We start from the raw sequence: 22,655 nt of genomic DNA, 5'->3' as shown, positions 1-22,655 counted from the left end.
GCTGACAAGGAATCATACCTGGATGGGAATTCACAACACATGGCAAGAAGACCTACTGTGTGCACTGTGCCATCTCAACCACGGAAAGAGGCCCACAGAAGCCAAACACATGTCCCTGTCACCCAGGAATTGACACTCCCCTGAAGGGTCAGAGCACAGACAGAGCAGAAGGCTGTCAGTGGAGGAGGGGTGAGGTCCATGGAGGGGATGGCAGGTCCAGGCAGCTGGGGGGGGGGCAGGTAAAGGGTGCAGATGCTGGAGGCAGACTGCCTGGATTTGAATCTTCATCCCAGCACTAGCTAGCTGTGTGCGGCTGGGCTGAAATCTGAACCTCCCTGTGCCTCAGCTCCCTGTGCCTGTCCCCCAGGGGTGGATGGGAGGGGGAAATGAGGTAATGTGTGTGATCAGGCACTCAGAGCCCGGAGCTCCCAGGAAGGGCTCAAATCATCTTGGCCATGACCACCCAGGGGTGTACTGAGTTCAGCCATCCTGGCTGACAGGGCAACAAGGAAGAACCCAGCTGGGTCAGCCCTGCAGGATTGGGTCTGGGGGTGGGGGGTGTGGGGGGGGTTCTACCCCAAACAAGGCACTCCAAGCCCCGCCCATCAAGGCACAGCCAACCCACAGGGTGTTATCAATTGCGGAACACTGGAAATCACTTAAAACACACAACTCAAAACAAAAAACAAGAAAATGGAAACTGCTTGCACGGAGACCAACCCCTGGGTTCTCTCCACCACGAGGAGGGAGGACAGGGAAGGAAGGGGTTGGGGTGGGGGTTGGGAAGCACAAGAGGGAGCCAGCCCAGTGCTCTATACAAGGGACAGAAGCACTCTGGCTGCACTAAAACCACCGAGCTTGGGGACAAAAGCAGGTGGGATGACACCGTGGTCGGAAATGTCCAGAAAAGGTGAAATGTTGGAGACAGAAGGTAGATTAGCGCTTGCCAGGGGCGATGGCAAGGTTCTGGTGTCAGGCAGTGGTGATGGTTGTGCAACTCGGTAAATTTATTGAAAATGAATACATCATACACTTAGAAAGAATGAACTTTACAGGATGTAGCTTACATCTTAATAAGCTTTTGTAGAAGGATGAGAAGAAATAAGAGGAGGAGAAGAAAGGGAGGAGGGGAGGAGGAGAAGGGGAGGAAGAAGGAGGGGTGAAGAGAAAGGGGGAGAGGGGGAAGGGAAGGACGAGGTGGGTGGCGGGGGAGGAGGAGAGCTCACGCTCTATAGGAGGGAAGCCCTTGGGAATAAGTTACAGCACTGGAGGCCAAAGGGCCTGGAGGTACAGGAAAGGGTGCCACCTAGGACGGTTTCTTGGAGGAGGTGGCTTGGAGCCGAGGCTTTCCATTGTGGCACAGTGGAAACAAACCTGACTAAGAATAATGAGGTTGTGGGTTCGATCCCTGGCCCTGCTCAGTGGGTTAAGGATCTGGCGTTGCCATGAGCTGGGGTGTAGGTCACAGACGTGGCTTGGATCCCGCGTTGCTGTGGCTGTGGACTGGGCCAGTGGCTACAGCTCCGATTAGACCTGCAGCCTGGGAACCTCCATATGCCGCGGGTAAAAAGCCAAAAAAAAAAAAAGAGAGAGAGAGAGAAGTATGGCTAAATGTTTCTCTTCTCAAGAGACCTTGTGTTCAGGTAGAAGATTCAGCCTCTCTGGAAATACATCTGCTTAAGTCAGAAATGCCACTTCTATATTCAGAGGTATCTCACTGTGGGCTACCCATGCCTGAGACACATACCATCCCCCCACACACACACCTCTTTTAGAAATAAAATAAAAACTTCTTCACCACCCCCCGAATCATTTCTTCAGAAGAGAAACAGCATCAGTGAAAACAAACCAGGCAGCCAGGGCTGTGAGAGCTACAGATAACTGTCCCAACTTCAGCCCAGCAGTTCTGACAGAGTTGCAAAACCAAAACTAACAAGAGACCTGATGGGGAAGAGAGCTGAGTGACATGGTCACCAAAATGAGTGATAAGAAAATCTAAATGGTCATGGAAAACTTGGCTTTTTTTTTCTTTCTTTCTTTTTCTTTTGGTTTAGAATGAAGGCCCTGATAGAAAAGGAGTGAAAAACCAATAAAAGCAAAATGTTGAAAATAGATCACTCCCATGAGACACCACCTCACACCAGTCAGAATGGCCATCATTAGTAAGTCCACATATAACAAGTGCTGGAGGGGTTGTGGAGAAAAGGGAACCCTCCTGCACTGTTGGTGGGAATATAAGCTGGTACAGCCACTGTGGAGAACAGTATGGAGGTACCTTAGAAATCTATACATAGAACTTCCATATGACCCAGCAATCCCACTCTTGGGCATCTATCCGGACAAAACTCTCCTTAAAAGAGACACGTGCACCCGCGTGTTCATTGCAGCTCTATTCGCAATAGCCAAGACACGGAAACAACCCAAATGTCCATCCACAGATGAGTGGATTAGGAAGATGTGGTGTATATATACACAATGGAATACTACTCAGCCATAAAAAAGAAATGACATAATGCCATTTGCAGCAATGTGGGTGGAACTAGAGACTCTCATACTAAGTGAAGTAAGTCAGAAAGAGAAAGACAAATAATATGATATCACTCATACCTGGTATCTAATATACAGCACAAATGAACTTTTCCACAGAAAAGAAAATCATGGTCATGGAGAACAGATTTGTGGTTGCCCAGGGGAGGGGGAGGGAGTGGGAGGGACTAGGAGCTTGGGGTTAACGGATGCAAATTATTGCTCTTGGAATGGATTTACAATGAGATCCTGCTGTGTAGCACTGAGAACTATGTCTAGATACTTACTTCACAGCACGACAATGGGAGAAAAAATTATGTATACATGTATGTGTAACTGGGTCCCCATGCTGTACAGTGGGAAAAAAACAATAAAAAAAGAAAGAAAGAAGGAAAGAAGGAAAGAAGGGAAGGAAGGAAGGAAGGAAGGAAGGAAGGAAGGAAGGAAGGAAGGAAGGAAGGAAGGAAGGAAGGAAGGAAGGAAGGAAGGAAGGAAGGAAGGAAAAGAGATCACTCCATCCTGCCCTCTGGTGGTCACTTGTGAGCACTGCACCAGAAAGCTGATGCCTTCTTTCAGTCTGGAAGGAGGATGGTGAGGTGGGGGATGGAGACAGGGAAACTGCAGCAAGAAACCTCCTGGAGGATACTCAGGCCATTTCGATGCCCTCAGAGGTGGAGACTTCCAAAAGGGTCCCATATCCCTGGACTGAGCCCTGCATGTGGCACCTGCCCACTGCATCCACCTAGGTCAAGTCACTGTGTTTCTGAAGCCTGTTTCTCCACGAGCTGTGGCAAGGATTCCATGAGGTAATATGTGAGACAAGACTGCCAATACCCATGTGTTAACTGAAGGCAGCTGGGTGTGGCTAAGTTAAAAACATTTTTTTCTCCAATGTATAAAAATGGTGATATTTCACATTATCATCAGTTTTGCTTGAAGCATCGGGTGGGCCGGCCACTCTGGGCTGGAAGGCAGCAGCCCCCTCACCCCACCCCATTTGTCATTAAATTTCTCTGCCCAGGCTGGTTTCTGGGGGACCCCTGGTACAGCATCTCGAGGAACCCCACACACAAATCCAGATTCAGAAGCCCTGAATGCACCTGTAGGGTGCTGGCATTTAGGGGATCACCAGGTCGCAGGGTTTCTGAAGCAGAAGGAGTGGGGTCCTTGGAACGCTGCCCCACCCCACCCCAACTAAACACTCTGGTTTCCTCCAAGTCCTCCTTTCTGCTCAGGGATGGGGAGGCCACCCTGAGGGCACAGGGGTCCCCTCCCAGGAGTGTGGCAAGGACAGCAACTCTCTGGTGTGATACAAGCTGTCAAGCCCCCGCCCCCGCCCCCAGCCGTGGTTCGGGCTGAGCCCTCTGCCTGGCCTGCCCTTCCTGCCTCTCTCTACCTGGCCTTCTATGCACCTGTCAAGACCCAGCTTCAGCTGTACCTCAAGCCCTCTGGCTCCCCCACAACCAAGTCAAGGAGCCTGAGTATTATTTTTCTCACCAGGTTAGTTAGTTGAGCACACGCCTGCCTGTCCTCCCTGCTAGCTGCTGACTCACCCACTCATTTGTTCGCTCACTCCCTCACTGATTGAGCATCAACTTTGTCCTGAGGGCGTTGACCAAATGGGTCAAGAGCCCAGAAATCCCGCCATTCTTGTTTGGGGCAGGGAGACAGATCAGCAAACAAAACAATAAGGGAGACAGAGGTTAGAAGAGTGAAGAAATTAAACCAGTACCAGTGCGACTGTAAAAATGAGGGGAATGCCAAAAAGTGCGGAAACAAACCAAATGTCCATCAACTGACATATGGGCAACCCACGTGTGGTACATTCATAGAAGAGAATGTAATTCAGGCATAAGAAGGAGCACAGCACTGACCCAATGCTACAGCACGGGCGGACCTTGAAAACACCATGCTGAGTCAAATAAGACTGGCACAAGAGGATACATATTGCGTGATTCCATTTATGCGAGGTACCCAGAATAGGCAAATTCTGAGAGACAGAAAGCAGAATATGGTTTGCTGAGGACTAGGGGGGTGGCTGGGGGTGGTGGCTAATGGGCACACCCCTTTTTTGAGGGTGAGGGAAACATTTTAGAAGTCACTGTGGCGATGGCTGCACAACTCTGTGCATGCACCAAAACCCACTGAATTGTGAATTGTGTGTTGTGGGAATTACATCTCAATAAAGCTATTATATTTTAAATAGCGAGCCACGTTCACAAAAAAACATTAACTAGATGTTAACCCATGTGGTTCATGAATATGAAAAACTGTCCAGGCTATATGAGAGTGGCTAGGGTTTGGGAAAGATCAAATTCATGCATTAGGTGCTCTAAGCACAGGAACAATGAGGGTTCAGATCCCAGCTCTGCCACCTCCTGGCTGAGTGATGTGGGCAAGCGACTTCACTCCTGTGAGCCTCAGCACTGCCGTCTGGAAAATAGGGACAAGAATAGTGCCTAGCTTGTAGGGTAACTGTGAGATTGAACCAAGCACAGGGCCTGGCTCATCCTATAGGGTCAATAAATGGTACTGAGGGCATCGGGGAGTGAATGCTAAAGGGCACGTGCTTGCTTTGGGGGTGATAGAAATCTAAATTTGATTGCATGGTGGGTGCACACGTTTGTGATTATGCCAAAGTACACTGAAAGCCTCACGCTGAGTGCCTACTCTGTGCAGGGCCCTGTGCTGGGTGCTCCCTGCCTCTTAGAACTTCCACTTTGATGGGGGAGGAAGATACCGGGTGACAGGAGGACACTGCATGTGACAACAGGGGTCTGAGGGAAAACGGGGGAGGGGGAAGCTGAGGGTCATTCATCAGGGGAGACCTCGCTGGGGGTTGACACTGAGCTGAGAGATGCCCTGAGAAGAGGGAAGTGAGAAAGGAATCTGGAGAGGAGACTGCCAAGGCCTGGGGTGGAAACACGCCAGCTTGTTATGGAACAGTCTGGAGGCCAGTGTGTCCTGAGTGGAGTGATTGGGTTAAATGGGGCTTATTCCTGGTTCCCGAGGCCATGTGTGTACGTGTGCGCGCGCGCGTGTGCGCCTGTGTGTACATACGTACAAATGCACTTGTGTGCGCCCTAGCAGTGGAAAACGCCGTGTGGACCCCGAAACCCTGCCAGGATGTGGGGGCCACCTGGTGTGGCTCAGTCGACTGTATAGGTGAAGCAAGTCATTGTGACTGTTCGCAGTTGAAAGTGCATGTTTGTTAATGATTTCTTTTCTTACCAAAAAAAGTCAAGATTATTACAATATTAGCATTATTCTCAGGCAAGAGCACGTCACCTCAAGGAGGTGAAACAAAAGGACGAGATCTTTCTCAGCGTCGGGGCCTCCGCTCCCTCGCCTGAGCAACGGCGGAATTGCGCTGTGGCACTGAATGGGTTAACGCGTGGACAGGGTGACGAGGCTCCAAGCAAATCCGGCGCCTGTAATCCCGAGCAAGTCCACAAGGGGCGCGCGCGCGCCAGGTTGCCGGCCCGCCTGGCCCCAGCAGAGACCTTTTGTCCTGGTCATTCATTGGCCTCTGGGGTCTGTGGGCCTGGCTGGGGGTCCTCCGTGGCCTCGATGCCCGGGAACCCACAGAGCCTTGGGAGCTCCAGTGGCACAACTATAACACAATTCAGCCTAGCAGACGCTGACCTTCCATGTAGGGGGCCCTGTCCCCCTACCCCAAACATCCTCACCCATCCCCAGCAGCAAGGAGTGAGTCCACAAGCCAGAAATCGATTCAAGTGCCGTGTACCCTTGGGCCAGTCACGTCCCCTCTCTGAGCCTCAGGTTCAGTATCTCTAAAATGGGCATTTTCCTAGCACATCTGGATACAGCGAGGTCTCTCAGGGGGAAATGCCAGTACCCTCAATAAGCATAAGGGACGGGCCTCAGGGTCCTCTTCTACAACAGGGGGACAGTGTTGTGGGGTTTGTGAGGATTCAATTGGATAGTGGAATGGTGTCTGTACAGTGCTTAGCAGGGTCTGCAATGTCTGCAGACATTCAGTATATTATATATAGTTTCAGTAAGAGCAAACACTTGAAAACACCTACTAGGTGTCAACCACTGTTCACAGTGCCTCATGTACATTAATGCACCCAAACTAAGTACATTTCTAACAAGTAGACTCTCTTATTATCCCTGTTTTACAGATGGGGAAACCAAGGCACAGAGATGTGAACCCACTCAAGGTCACATAGGTGAGAAGGAGCTGAGTTGAGATTCAAACCTAGGCTATCGGGTTTAAGATGCATATTACACTTCAACTAAAAAATTGTGTTCGGTATGCATATTACAACTCTTAAATTTTAAAAATTATTTTCTAGGCAACAACAAAAAAAGCAGCAGATAAATTAGATCTAACCGAAATAGAAAGCCCTCATGCATCAAAGAAAACTATTAAGAGAATGAAGAAACAGAATTCCCGTCGTGGCTCTGTTCAATCCCTGGCCTTGGCTCAGCGGGTTAAGGATCTGGCTTGCCATGAGCTGTGATGTAGGTCGCAGATTCGGTTCGGATCTGGTGTTGCTGGGGCTCTGGCGTAGGCCGGCGGCTACAGCTCTGATTAGACCCCTAGCCTGGGAACCTCCATATGCCACGGGTATAGCCCTAAAAAGCCAAAAAAAAAAAAAAGAAAAGAAAAGAGAGAGAGTGAAGAAACAATGCACAGAATGGAAGGAAATATTTACAAATCATCAAATCATGCATCTGATAAGAGATGAATATCCAGAATATTATGTTTATACAAATACATATTTCCTATATATATAAAATACTTCTACAATTCAACAGAAAAGCAAACAATCTGATTTAAAAATGGGCAAAGGGGAGTTCCCGTCGTGGCGCAGTGGTTAACGAATCCGACTAGGAACCATGAGGTTGCGGGTTCGGTCCCTGCCCTTGCTCAGTGGGTTAACAATCCGGCGTTGCCGTGAGCTGGGGTGTAGGTTGCAGACGCGGCTCGGATCCCGCGTTGCTGTGGCTCTGGCGTAGGCCGGTGGCTACAGCTCCGATTCAACCCCTAGCCTGGGAACCTCCATATGCCGCGGGAGCAGCCCAAGAAATAGCAACAACAACAATAACAAAAGACAAAAAAAAATAAAATAAAATAAAAATGGGCAAAGAAGATAACCAATTGGTCAAGAAGCACATGAAAAGATATTCAATGTCATTAGTCATTAAGGGAACGCAACTCAAATCCAGGAGGAGATACCATTTCACACCCATTAGGAGAGATAGTATTTTAAACACATATGCACACACAGAAAATAACAAGTGTTGGTGAGGATGTGGAAAAATTAGAACTCTTGTGCATTATTGCTGGTGAGAATGTAAATTGGTGAAGGCACTGTGGAGACTGTTCAAAAAGTTAAAATGGATTTACCGTATATTTTTTGCATACCACTCTCTGGTATATACTCAGAATAACTGATAGCAGACTCAAACAGGTATTTGTATACCAATGTCCCTAGTAGCGTCATTCACAATGGTCAAAGGTGGAAATAATCCAAATGCCCATCCACAGATGAACAGACACACACAAGGTGTTCTAAACATACCAAGGGGAAGTTCCCATTGTGGCTCAGTGGTAATGAGCCCAACTAGTATCCATGAGGATGCGGGTTGGATCCCTGGCCTCACTAGTGAGTTAAGGATCCGGCATTGCCGTGGCTTGGCTCCTGCATTGCTGTGGCTGTGGTGTAGGCCGGCAGCTGCAGCTCCAATTAAACCCCTAGCCTGGGAACTTCCAAATGCCACAGATGCAGCCCTAAAAAAAAAAAAAAAAAAAAAAAACCACAAAAACCAGGGTATACTATTCATCCATAAAAGAAGTGAAGTGCTGACACTTGCTTCAGACAAAACCTCGAAGACATTATGTTAAATAAAGAAAGCCCAAAAGGATATATAGTGTATGATTCCTTTTATATGAAAGAACCTAGAAGAGGCAAATTCGTAGAGACAGAAAGTAGAGTCAGAGGTTACTGGAGGGCTGTGGGAGGGGGGCTGTGTTTAACGGTACAGAATTTCTTTTTGGGATGATGAAGGAAGTTCTAAAGACAAATGACGATGATAGTTACAAAACATTGTGAATGACTTTAATGATACTGTATAGTATGCTTAAAATGGTTAAAATGGTAAATTTTATCTAATGTATATTTAACCACAATAATTTTTTTTAATAGTCTTGCCTAAACTCTTCCTCCTAACTGGTCTCCCAGCTTCCAGCAATGTCCACTAGAGGGCGCGCGAAGCTGCACCTCTGACCTTATGTAACCCTGGTAGTAACTTTCCTTGACTCCTCCAGCTTCTAGCAGGAGAACAAACACCATCCCTTATTCTAACCTGGAGGGTCCTTCTCAGCTAGGCATTGTTAACCTGCCCCTGCCTCCTCCCCACCACTCCCCAGGTAACCTCCTTGAAGCTCCGGGAAAACCCCCTCTTCTCCCCACACAGGAGTACTGGCTGCAGCGTAGGAATCACACACCTTGGTCACAGCTATATCTGAGGACCAAAAGCAGCACATGACACATAGCAGATACTCAAAAAAACTTCTATTAAATGAGCATATGACTAGTATTTATCATCTTGCTGTATATAATTACCTGTTTAAAGTCTGTGAATGTGCGCAATTTGAGGACAAATTAACTTGTAAATCTTTATATCTGCAGAGCTTTGTAGGTATTAATAATTGGATGGATGGATGGGTGGGTGGATGGGCAGGTAAATGGATGGATATGTGAGGGTGTGGGAGGGTGGGGAGATGTAAATGAATAAATACAAAATCCTCCCAACACAAAATCTCAGGCACAACTGGTCATTTGCCTGATAAGGCCTAGCGAACAAACGCTTTCTGGTCTGGCTGGTCTTCATCCAAAAAAGGAACTTTAATCAGCTGAGATTACTCAATTCTTCTCCAGCCCTTTCAACTCAGCAGTGAAAGACAAGAAGCAATTAACAAATGAAATCAGCCACCTGTCAGAGGATTCCCAGGCCTCTTAGAGGCCCACGTGCCATCCAGGTCCTCACCCCTCAACTCCCATCAGCCTCCTAAAGCTGGCGCACCATCCAGACTCTCTCAGGCAGAGAGGGTCACTCTGGCCACTGAGTGGCTCCCTCCCGGCCTGTTCCTTCCACCTCAGCCTCCCTTCCTTCTCTAACGCCTGCCCCCCAGTGGACTGGAGAGCCTTAGAGGGCGGGGATTGTGTTCTCTGATCCCTGAAGGCCAGCACCCATCACACATCTCATATCACAGCATATAGACGCTGGTAGATTTTTCTCTTTTCCCATAGTCTGGTTTGGAGGCCCAAGCCTTTCTTATCAAGGACCTGACAATTTCCATTTTCCTTCTGGACTGTGTACTAAACAATGCTATTTGTTGGATGACCAAAGGCCATTTCCAACGTGGCCAGTTTCCAGCACTGAATATTGACTTCCCCAGACCCTCTTCATGCTAGCTGTGGCCACGTGACCCTGTAACCACCATCCTGGAGGATGCTCCAGAGAACAGCTTTTGCTTTCTTGCAAACTCAGCTGACATGGCCCCTGGCTTCCCACTTCTTCCTGCCTGAAAGTGGATCTAGTGCCTGGAAAAGTGGCAGCCACCTTGGCACCATGAGGCACAAAGCAGAAGGGCAAGCTCAAGAGACTCCCAGAGGTGCTGAGCTCAGCCAGCAGCTGCCCACCTCTGAACGTCTTGCTGTGTGAGGCCAATTAGATCTTTCACTTGGCACCAGTGACCATATTCTTGATCCATGTGAAACTCAACATGACCTGGACACAGGCCCAACTTCATACGTGGGAATGCCTAGCAACATATTATGGGGAGGAGCATCCACATCCTCAGCAAATGAAGACTATTAAGATCTTTATGTACCACTTGGAGCTCTCTTCTCATAGCAGGTTAAGGATCTAGCATTGTCCCTGCTGTAGTAGGGATTTGATACCTGGCCCCCCAGCTTCCACGTGCCACAGATGCAACCAACAAACAAAACAAAATGAAAAAATCCTCTATGTACAACTTATTTAAGCACTATCTTTGATGAGTTATTTACAGCACTTAATATATAGTTTTCCATTTTGGTATTTTTCCTTCCCATTTGAGAGCCCAGTCAACCAAATGAAATTCAAAGAGAACTTCTAAGCAGAACCACTGATGTCTCCACTGAGGACCTCCTCAAGAGCTCACTCTTATCTCAAGGTGACTGCATTCACAGGAATCACAATTCTTGTCATTAGAATCCCAAGATGTCCCCCCATTCTCCAGTTATTATAATAACGTTATCAGGCTCAACTTTAATGATTGGCGGATCCTTGTACAAAGATGGTGGCAGGATGACAGAGCTGCCAGGAGGTGGCGCCACCTCTCAAAAACAAGAACTAGGGTTTCATCCGTCAGAGATGGGGGAAAAGTCTGAACTCAGCATTAAAACACACCCAGGGAGGGGGTATCCAGGAATGACTTCCAGGCCATCTCCTGGTCCCTGGATGACACTAACTGCATAGAACACAGTTTCACAACCCCAAACCCTGGCCCAAGCTGCTGCCTCCATCAGGGGCAAACCAGTTCTTCCCAGACCCACACACATTTGGCAAACACTTGTTCATCCTTGAAGACTTAAAACAGCTGTCCCTCCTCTGTGTGACTTCCCCAGATGGAGAAATATGCTCTCTCATCTTGGAGGGGGGAACTTGGAACCGTGAGCAAATTGAATGAAGGACTGCAGGTGACACCGTGCCTGGCACATAAGGGCTCGATCAACAGTAGCCATTAGGGCCCACGGCAATTATTTACTTACCTTCTATCTATCTGCGTTTTATTCATAACACGCAGACCAATATTTGTCAAAAGAAAGACTGAACCCTACCCCCGTACCCTGTCTCAGCCAAAGTGGTCACCATCCCCCAAACAGGCCTTTCACACGGCCCCACCCCCACACCGCTCAATGTGCTGTTCCTCTCCTAGACCCTCCAGGGCCAGCTCCGGGGCCCCCTAGACCGTGGACCCCAGGAGACTGAGTGGGAGACTCTCCAGGGCCCACTCACTTGGGATCTGGTGCAAAGGAGGACCAGGGGAGGTGAGCTAGTCACTCAGTGAGTCAGCAGATGCCATCCAATGGGTTTGGGGGCATGGGAGAACATTCTTGAGGTCACCAAAGGGACGCCCACCTGCCTCATCACAGGGAACCTCCATGGCCAGTGAATCTGGGCCTTCGCGGTCACGGGAGGGGCCTCTGGGGTGAACTGTGACCCAAGGTCGCAGTCCAGGACTGAGTCACCATGTCTGATGATTCCTGCCCGAGTGCAGACCAGAGGCTTGCCTCGTGAGAAGAGGGTGAGCCTGCCTACCAGTACCATTGGACCAGGCAGGGAGGAGGCTGGCAGCCCCACAGAACCCAGGTCCTAAAGGTGCCCCTGAAGGGAGCAGGGGAGGGAGAGAGAGCACAGAGCACTGGCCAGGGGCGTCGCAAAGGACGCCTCCCCTCACCTGGCCTCTGATTCCGCAATGGGAAAAAAGCAAAAAACTTCTAAGACTGGGGATAGCTTCCTGTTCCATAAGTAGTTCTTTGAGAGACTGTAGGAAAAAACAACTGACAGTGCCAGAGCCATAACTCAAACCCACTTCTTTCCACTTCCAGAACCCCAATGCTAAGGTTCCCCCCCCACACACCCAGTAGGCTTTTGGAGCCATCAGAAAGCAAGTGGAACATCATCACCCTCTGGTGGCCACTCCCTGGAATTGCAGGTGTCTGTCTGAAAGTTGGGAAACTGATCTGGGGCCCCATCTCTGTCTGGTTCAAGCTCAGTATCCCACCCACGAGAGGCAATTAAGCAGGCACGATGTGGCAGGGGCCTAAGGAGCCAGAAGGAGGGAGCCCAGGTGAGACACCCAATGATTCCACCAAGGCTCTTCATTGACAGAAAGAGGAGCCAGCAAGCAGAGACTATAAAAAGGCAGGGCTTGGGTGTTCCTGTCATGGCTCAGCAGTTAACGAACCCAATTAGCATGCATGAGGGCGTGGGCTTGATCCCTGGCCTTGCTCAGTGGGTTAAGGATCTGGCGTTGCCATGAGCTGTGGTGTAGGTTACAGACACAGCTTGGCTCCTGAGTCGCTGTGGCTGTGGCTGGCAGCTACAGCTCCGATTGGACCCCTAGCCTGAGAACCTCCACGTGCTGCGAGTGCATCCCTAAAAAGACAAAAGAAAAGTCAGGGCTTGAATTCTGTTCCTTCCATAAACTTTGTCTACACACACACACGCACACACACACACTCAAACACACATAGAGCTCAAGGACAATTAGATAAGCTGAGTCAGTGCCATCTGAGAGGGAATGGAGACAAGGGTCAGAAAGAAATCAGTGGCTGAGATCTGGACACTTGAGGAATTTCCCGGCTGCTCAGCCCAGGTCTGAATCCCACCACAGGCACCATCACCTCTAGCCCCACAATCGGGCCTTTTCACTCTCCCATCAGGTCTCAGCAAGAACCCTGCCAGGGAAGGTATCTTTACTCCACTTTACAGAGGAGGAGACAGAAGTTCAAGAAAGTGAAGTTTTCTTATTTGTGGCCATAAAGCTAGATGGAATGGACCTAGGATTTCAATGCTGTAGGATCCCACATCTCAGAGACCTAGAGACCAAGCACAGATGCCACTGAAATGCACAGAGCCCTGTCATCAAGTGACCTCAGGAACAGAACTGGCATTGCCTCATTAAAAAGGCTTATCTCAGAGGCCCCCACGTGGGCTCTGGGGCCCAGAAAGGACTTCGGGAGCAAGTGCCAAGCTCAGCAGATCTCCAAGGATCACAGACGAAAGTTAAACAAACAAACAAGCAATGAAAAAAAAAAAAAAAAAACCCAAAAAACAAAAAACCAACCAACCAAACAAACAAAAAAAAAACAGAAAAAAAGCACAGAAAATCAGAAGTGGTGAAGCTGGGGACACTTAGGCACTGGGGAAGGAGGCTTCCCCAGGATCCTGTTGCTTCCTTTACTCACCTTCTTTCCCAAGTGAGGAAAGAGGCTAAGAGGGAGGAATGCTAGCCAAGGAGACAGAGCTCAGTGAGAGCCAAAAGGAGACTTGAAAACAAGAACAATAATAATAATCATGGTAACATAACAGTTATTTAAATGTTTGCTGTGTACCCAGGACCGAGCTAAACACTTCCTGCATTATCTTATCTGAGCTGCACATCAGCCCTGTGAAGCAGATGCTATTATTATCCACATTTTACAATGAGGAAACTGAGGCCGGATGTCCATCTGCATGCAGAGCCAGGATGTGAACCCAGACGACCTGGCTGCGGATCCGGCTACTACCGCCTTCCTCCTGCTCCCGCATTACCACCCTATGGGTTACTGTCTGAATGACTATAAGCTGAGCCCCGAACAATTTGACACCATCTTCTCAACGGTGTGAACGAAACAGGAATCACTGTCCCATTTTCCAGGTGAAGAAACTGAAGTGCCAGAGAAATTAAGTACATTGCTCAAAGAGGCTGAGAGGAGGAGATGGTGCTGGGATTCGAACCCAGAGCTCTCGGACCCCAGCGTGTGTTCTCCTAATGGCTCTGGGCCCAGCAGCAGGGGCTGCCCCTCTGCAGTGGGACCGGCAGAGCCGCCAAATACCCTCCATGTCACGAACCTCAGCCCAGGCTCCTGGACGGGCACCTGCTGGTCCCCATCCTCCTCGAGCCCCCAGGCCAGCCTGGACTCTCCCACAGATACATTCCCTATGGTGTCTGCTCCGTCCACGCTGGTGTCACTCACCACGAAAGGCCCGCTCCTCTTGTCCTTGCAGAAGCTGCGGCTTCTCCTGGGGCCCGCGGTGGTGGGGGTCCCCTGCTGGAGCGGCGGCTCACTGTCCTGGAGGGCACCCTCCCTCCCGACATCCCGCAGCAGCACCTGAGACAGAGGACACAGGAAAAGGACTTTACTGGGGCTTCCCCACTTGCAGGAAGAACACATCATGTGGAAAGAGTCCATTTTGTACCTAAAATGGTGAAGAAGAAAATTAAGCACTGGACACAGCCCCCCACCCCCCATCCTAGGGCAGGCAGCCCACCTCAGTGATGAGAGGTAATGTGTGGGATCGACAGGTCAGGGTTCAGCCCAGTCTCAGCCAGGTGAGTGCCTTAACCTCTCTGAGCCTTGACCCATGTGGGGAAAGACCCATGATAATCCTTCTCACCTTCTAGGTTCAGGAAAGAACCCAATGAGGACCTGCACATGGAAAGCTGTGACTCAGTGCTGCCACCAGGGGGCGGATGTGCGTGAGACCTGGGAACCTGGCTGGCTTCCCCTGGGCTGCCCTATGCCTGGCATATGGGGAGCTCTCCCTAAATGTTAACCAGCCTTATTACTGCCACTGGCAGCTCTGGGTGACCTCATCTTTGACATCTTTCCATGCACCCGACACACGTGCACATGTGCACATATGCAGAGAGAAAGGGTCCACGAATACGACCAGACTAGTTATGCTGGTGTGAAGCCTGTCATTTTTATATACAAGGGGATACAGTCACAAGGCAGTAAACACAGGACTCTGGAAGGCAGATTTTACAAACCTCACGCCATCTCTGCACAAAGGAAAGAAAGCCCAGAGAGGGAAGGCATCAGCTTAAGAACACACAGCATGAGGAAAGAGCAAAGCTGGACTCCTGATCCCTTGCCCCACAGCCTCGTTTTTGATGTTGTAGGAGACCCTCTGGTTCTCCTCCGACCTCCAGGCTGTTCCTTCTCAGGATCCCTGCCTCCCAGAGGGACACGTACAGGTGTGTCCCAGGCCAGCCACAGAGCCCCCTCTTATGCCACATCACTCCTTCAGGGACTTCTCATCGTACCCCATGGCCTCAATAAATCCTGTCTACACATGAAAGACTCCTGATCCTGTCTCTCCGTGTTGGGACTTCACTGCCCACTTACCATCTCTACTCCCTGCTCAGACTGATCTGAGACCTTACATGCCCCAAACAGGCCTCTGGATTCCTCCCCTCCATCACTCCTCCCCGCATTACCCATCATCCAGTTGGCAGGCCAAGTCCCTCGGGTCGCCCTCTATCTCCTCTTCTCTCCACCCCATCAGCAAAGCTGTGACTCTGCCTTCGAAACATGCTGCAAACCTCACATCATATACCAAAATCAACTTGAAATAGATCAAAAACCTAAATGTCAGAGCCAAAAGGAAAAAACCCTTAGAAGAAAATATAAGCTTAAACCTTCATGACCTTTGTGGATTAGGCATGGGTTTCTTAGATATGACACCAGAGGCTCAAGTGACAAAAGAAAAAGAAATTGGACTACATCAAAACGAAACGCTTCGGTGCTTCAGGAGTTCCTATTGTGGTTCAGCAAGTTAAGAATCTGACACAGTGTCCGTGAGGATGTGGGTTCAATACCTGGCCTCACTCAGTGGGTTGAGGATCTGGCATGGCTATAAGCTGTGGTGTAGGTTGCAGATGTGGCTCAGATCAGGTGTTGAAATGGCTATGGTATAGTGGGCAGCTGCAGCTCCAAATCAACCCCTAGTCTGTGAATTTCCATATGCCACAAGCACAGCCCTAAAAAGAAAAAGAGAAAGAGAAAAAAAAAAACTTTGGTGCTTTGAAGGGCACCATTAATAAAGTGAAAAGACAACCCACAGGATGGGAGAACATTCTTGCAAATCATTATGGCTGATAAGCACTTGTATCCAAAATGTACAAAGAATAATTACAACTCAATAATAAAATAACAAGCCAATTTTAAAATGGACAAAGGATCTGAATAAACATTCCTCCAAAAAAGGTTATTCAAATGGCCAGTAAGTACATAGAAAGATGCTTAATAGGAAATGCAAATCAGAACCACATGATCATTTTGCAATATACATAAATACTGAATCATTATGTTGTACATCTGAAACTACTATGAAATATAACATGGGAGGAGTTCCTGTCGTGGCTCGGTGGTTAATGAATCCAACTAGGAACCATGAGGTTGTGGGTTCGATCTCTGACCTTGCTCAGTGGGTTGGGGATCCGGCATTGCAGTGAGCTGTAGTGTGGGTCGCAGATGTGGCTCAGACCCTGCATTGCTGTGACTCTGGTGTAGGCTGGCAGCCACATCTCTGATTGGACCCCTAGCCTGGGAACCTCCACGTGCCGCGGGATCCGCCCTAGAGAAGGCAGAAAGACAAAATAAAATAAAATAATTTTGGAAAAAAAAAAAAAGAAATATAACATGGGAGTTCCCTTCGTGGCGCAGCGGAAACGAATCCGAGTAGGAACCAAGAGGTTGTGGGTTCAATCCCTTGCCTCACTCAATGGGTTAAGGATCCGGTGTTGCTGTGACCTGCGGTGTAGGTTACAGACACGGCTGGGATCTGGCGTTGCTGCAGCTGTGGTATAGGTCTGCGGCTACACCTCCGATTGGACCCCTAGCCTGGGAACCTCCATATGCTGCCTAAAAAGACAAAAGACAAAAAAAAGAAAAAAAAGAAATATAACATGAATTATATCTCAACTTTTAAAAAAACCACCATGAGATACAACTTCACATCCATTAAGATGGATAGAATCAAAAAGACAGATGATCAAAAACAAGGGAGTTCCTGCTGTGGCGCAGCAGAAACGAATCTGATTAGTATCCATGAGGATGCAGGTTTGATCCCTGGCCTCCCTCAGTGAGTTAAGGATCTGGCATTGTCATGAGCTGTGGTGTAGGTCACAGACAAGGCTTGGCTCCCGCATTGTTGTGGCTGTGACGTAGGCTGGCACCTGTAGCTCCAGTCTGACCCTTAGTCTGGAAATTTCCTATGCCACAAGTGCAGCCCTAAAAAGAAAAAAAAGACAGATGATTGCTAATTATTGGAGAAATGCAAATCAAACCTACAATGAGGTACCACCTCATACTGGTTAGAATGGCCATCCTTAAAAAGGCTACAAATAACAAATGCTGCGGAGGGTGTGGAGAAAAGGGAACCCTCCTGCACTGTTGGTGGGAATGTAAATTGGTACAACCTCTATGGAAAACAGTATGGAGGTTCCTCACAAACTAAAACTAGAACTACTGTATATGATCCAGCAATCCCACTCCTGGGCATATACCCAGACAAAACTATAACTGGGAAAGATACATGCACCTCCATGGTCATAGCAGCACTACTCACAATAGCCCAGATATGGAAACAACCTAAATGTCCATTGACAGATGAATGGATAAAGAAGAGGTTTACACATACACAATGGAATTACTACTCCGGCATAAAAAAAGAATGAAAAATGCAATTTGCAGCAACATGGATGCAACTAGAGATTATCATACTAAGTGAAGTCAGAAAGAGAAAGACAAATGCCATATGATTATCACATATGTGAAATCTAAAATATGGCACAAATGAACCTATCTACAGAACAGAAACAGACTCACAGATATAGAGAACAGACTTGTGGTTATCAAGGGGGAGGGGGTTGGGGGAGGGACAGACTGGGAATGGGGGTTAGTAGGTGTAAGCTATCATATGTAGGATGGGTAAACGACAAAGCCCTACTCTATAACAAAGGGAACTCTATATTCAATATCCTATGATAAACCATAGTGGAGAAGAAAATATTTTAAAAAGAATGTATATGGTATATGTGTGTGTGTAATACATATATATATCACTTTGCTGTACAGGAGAAATTAACACAACATTGTAAATCAACTATAATTTTTTTAAAAAGACACATGATAACAAATGTTGGTAGGATGTAGCAAAATTAGAACCCTTGTACACTGCTAGTGGGAATGTGAAATGGTACAGCTGCTCTGAAAAACAGTCTGGCAGTCCCTCAAAGGTGAAATCTGGGGTTATTACCATATGACCCAGCAATGCCACTCCCAGGTATAAAGCCAAAGAAATGAAAGGCCTAGGTTCACCCAAAAACATGTACATATGTGTTCAGAGCAGCATCCCCTGTAAGAGCCAGAGTGGGAACAAGCCAGATGCCCATCACTGAAGAATGGACAAATAAAATGGGCACATCTACACAACAGAATGTTATTCAGCCATAAAAGGAAGGGAGTGCTGATAGATGCCACAATATGGATAACCTTGAAAACATTACACTAAGTGAAAGAGGCCAGTCCCAAAGGACCCCATATTGTGTGATTCCGTTTATATGAAATGTCCTAATGAAATGCCTATTCTGGCAAATCTATAGAGACAGAAAGTGGATGAATGGCTGCCCAGGACTGGAGGGTATTAGAGAAATAAGAAATGCCTGCGTGGTAGGTGCAAGGCTTTCCAGGGTGTGTGGGGGGTGACGAAGATATTTAAAAATTGGGTGTGATAATGGTTGGAGAACTCTGTGAATATACAGAAAGCCATCGATTGTACATTTTAAGTGGGTGACTTCCATGGGCCATTAATAATATCTCAATAAAGCTGTACCTCATTGCTGCAAACCCCTCCCTCCACGGCCACCACTGTGATGCAAGCCCTGTCACCTCCTGTCTGAGGACCACAGCAGCCTCTTCACTGGCCTCCCTGCTTCCAGCCTTACCCAGGGAGCAGCCAGGGGTCTCCCTGAGACACAGATGGTGAACCTGTTAGCTCCCTTATGCTCCGGCCCCTCCTCACCTCTCCGTCTCAGCTCTGGGGGGCACCCCAGGGCCCACTGTGGTCCCTCCAGCATCCCCAGGACCAACTCATCCCCCTGCTGGGCTTTCTTCTCTGGCTGCTTCTGCCTCCCCTACCCCCACCCCTCCCTCCGAAGACCTTCACCGGCCTGGGTCTTTTTTTTTTTTTTTTGTCTTTTGTCTTTTTTGTTGTTGTTGTTGCTATTTCTTGGGCCACTCCCGCGGCATATGGAGGTTCCCAGGCTAGGGGTTGAATCGGAGCTGTAGCCACCGGCCTACGCCAGAGCCACAGCAACGCGGGATCCGAGCCGCGTCTGCAACCTACACCACAGCTCACGGCAATGCCGGATCCTTAACCCACTGAGCAAGGGCAGGGACCGAACCCGCAACCTCATGGTTCCTAGTCGGATTCATTAACCACTGCGCCACAATGGGAACTCCTGGCCTGGGTCTTTTTAAACATCGCTCACCTGGCATCTGTCAGGTCCCTTCCCGTGAGACCACCCCTTAGAAGAAGGGGGTGACAGGGAGGTTACTCTATCTCCCCGGGCCTTACCATTCTCTGAATGACCCCACCCACTCACTGTGCTTGCCCTTCTGGACCAGCGCTGTCCACTGGAACATTCTGCGATTGTGGCGATGCTCTCGATCCAGGCTGCCCAAGGCCATGGTCACGGGCCCCTTGTGGCTTTGGAGCACGTGGATGTGTCCAGTGCAACTGAGAAACTGAACTTTGGACCTTACTTAATTGTAACTAATTTAAATGTAAAGAACCACACGTGGCCAGTGGCTGCCGTGTGCAGCCTGACACAGTGGACTGGGCCCTCCCCAGCAGCCCCAGCACCCAGAACAGGGCCTGATGTTGGAGACCACTGAACTGCTGAACTCTCTGCAGAAGGCAAATATCTGCTGACACAGAGTTCTAAAGTACAGGGTCTCCTTCAAAGACAAGATAAGGGAGCTATGCATAAACCAAGCTATTCTATGAGCAGCTGCACTATGCCCTAGAGGGATGCACCAGTGCTAATAGTTTCCTTTGTTATTCACTAAGCGGTAGCTTTGTCACTGCCTCTGCCTGCTCATGCTCACAAATCTACACACGGCACCTTCCTTAATAAAAGTCTTGTGGGCTAAAGCCCAGCGCCTTTGTTCTGCTGAACGGAGTGCCTCCTGGTCCCCCACTTTCTAGATGTAGAAGAAAGAGTCGTGTGTTTTGTTATACCGCACCGTCCCCCTTCCAGGATTCCCCATTGCCCTGCAGCGCTGGACGCGGCAGCCTGGCACTGGGTTCGTTCGTACATCTATTCAATGAATGGCACAATGGAGGCTGACCCTAAGTGCACCCCTCGGATTTCCTCAAACCTTCTTCACGTCAGGCCCTGAGCCGGGCACCTGACTATATGATAAATCTCCAGCAAGTCCATGAGGCAAACAGGATTCCTACTTCACAGATGAAGAGACTGAGGCTCAGAGAGGCTGGGCAAGGCTCCTGCTGTCACACAACTGATAAGTCACAAAGCTAGGTCTGACCAATGCCGGATCTGCCCTGTTTGCAGTTGGGGGCTATTTCCAGGGAGAAATCAAATCATAAAAGTAGAAAGCGTTCATCTTCTTTTGGAAGAGGAGTCTGAAAGAACTCCTCTTCCAAAAGAAAAGGGGCAGAACTCAAGCAAGCTGATTACAGGAGGGAAGTACAAATGGCCTCATACACAAGCGACAAGATGAGGGGGACGACAGGACGTGAACTGGTACAGTTCCAGTGCAGGGCACGCTGGCACGGTCCGGCGAAATCACAATCCCTCCCCTCCTTGGACGGGCAGTCACCATTCTGAACCCTCAGATACACCTGCACATACGTGGTTTGTAAATACTAGGAGATGGGAAATATCACCCGTGCTGCTCTACTATGCAGCCATCAGAAATAATGAGAATGCAGGCTCTCTGTGGGCTGAAGGCACAAACTCTGCAAGATGCTTTATCTGGAGGGGGAAAAAAAAGGCAGGTGGCAGATCTGTGGGTTCAGCAGGGGCCCTCCACCCAAGAATCCACAGGGAAGCTTTTAAGACTAACAAAGGCAGGTCCCACCCAGAGACTTGAGCCACAGTGGTCTGGGGGAGGGGAGGCCCCTGCCCTGCTGTCTTTTAGGATGCCCTGGGCTACTCCTGCAGGCAGCCAAAGATTCAACCAGTTGTACAGGATGCGCTCTTTTGTGGGAAAAGGAGGCGAAAATAAGACTATATGTTCATATTTGCTTGTATTTTTGTAAAGAAACTCTAAAAGAATTTGGACAGAAAGGAATATGATTATTGGATGTAAAGGAATGGGAGGATGGAGAATGCCAGGTCTGGGGGAATTTCTGCTTTGTGTTTTTGGAGTCACGTGAAGATATTCTCTCTCAAAAGGAAAATAGAATCATTTGATTAAATGGAAGACTATAATCGGGCCTGGGCAAAGTTTTGATGAACGTTAAGTGGGAAAGGAAGAAAAAGAGTGAGAGGAAGGGAGGGATGGAGGGAGGAAGGAAGGAATCACTTGAGTTGCAGTCACACACCCCGTGTGGGGCGCACGAGCAGAACTGCCTGTCAGTCAAGAAATCCTCACCCAAGGAAGCAAAGCTGTGCCTCCAGATGCTCAATGAAGCCCTAAATCTCAACTCAATCCAAATGTCTATCAACAAGAGTCTGGATAAAAACATTTGGGCCCAGACCCATAATAAAATACCTGGGAGCCATTAAAAATAAAAAGGTGATTATGCTCTACATATTAGGTATATGCACGATTATGCATTATGTATGCACGATTATGTTAAATTTTAAAAAGGAAGTCATCAGGGTATATATCTGAAAAAAGAAACATAAACCCTAACTCGAAAACATCCCTGCACCCCAATGTTCACAGCAGCATTATTTACAATTGCCAAGGTATGGAAGCAACCTAAGTGTCCATGGAAAAATGAATGGATAAAGAAGATACGGTATATATACAATGAAATGAAAAAGAATGACATGTTGCCATTCACAGCAGCATGGTTGGACCTGGAAGGCATTATGTGAAGTGAGTTAAGTCAGACGGAGAAAGACAAACACTGTACCATATCACTTATGTATGGAATCTAAAAAATACAGCAAACTAGTACATATAACAAAAAAAAGAAGGAAACGCAAATGTAGAGAACAAACTAGCGGTTACTAGTAGGGGAGGGGGCAATATAAGGATGAGGGAGGGGAGGCACAAACCACTGGATGTGAGATAGGCCCCAAGGATGTACTGCACACCGCGGGGAATACAGCCAATATTTTGTCATAACTGTAAATGGAAAGCAATCTTTAAAAATTATATTAAAAATCTGGAGTTCCCGTCATGGCTCAGCGGTTAACGAACCCAACTAGCATCCATGAGGATGCGGGTTCGATCTCTGGCCTCACTCAGTGGGTTAAGGATCCGGTGTTGTGTGAGCTGTGGTGTAGGTCGCAGATGCTTCTCGGATCCCACATGGCTGTGGCTGTGGTGTAGGCCGGCAGCTACAGCTCC

At 48.4% G+C, this 22,655-nt stretch overlaps 1 protein-coding gene across 1 annotated transcript in view; it reads right to left on the bottom strand.

Annotated features, from left to right (window-relative positions):
- The window catches only part of KIAA1671 (KIAA1671 ortholog), a 195,085-nt gene that overhangs the window by 106,095 nt on the left and 66,335 nt on the right, over positions 1-22,655 (bottom strand). Inside the window, exon 5 of the mRNA XM_047762197.1 lies at positions 14,292-14,426. Within this exon, the coding sequence (XP_047618153.1) occupies positions 14,292-14,426 (135 nt within the window). The remainder of the gene's footprint in view (positions 1-14,291; positions 14,427-22,655) is intronic.

The sequence above is a fragment of the Phacochoerus africanus genome, chromosome 15 (assembly GCF_016906955.1).
Source record: "Phacochoerus africanus isolate WHEZ1 chromosome 15, ROS_Pafr_v1, whole genome shotgun sequence".
Taxonomy (NCBI): Eukaryota; Metazoa; Chordata; class Mammalia; order Artiodactyla; family Suidae; genus Phacochoerus; species Phacochoerus africanus.
The sequence above is the reverse complement of the archived record's forward strand: the minus strand, read 5'-3'. Positions and strand labels throughout refer to the sequence as shown.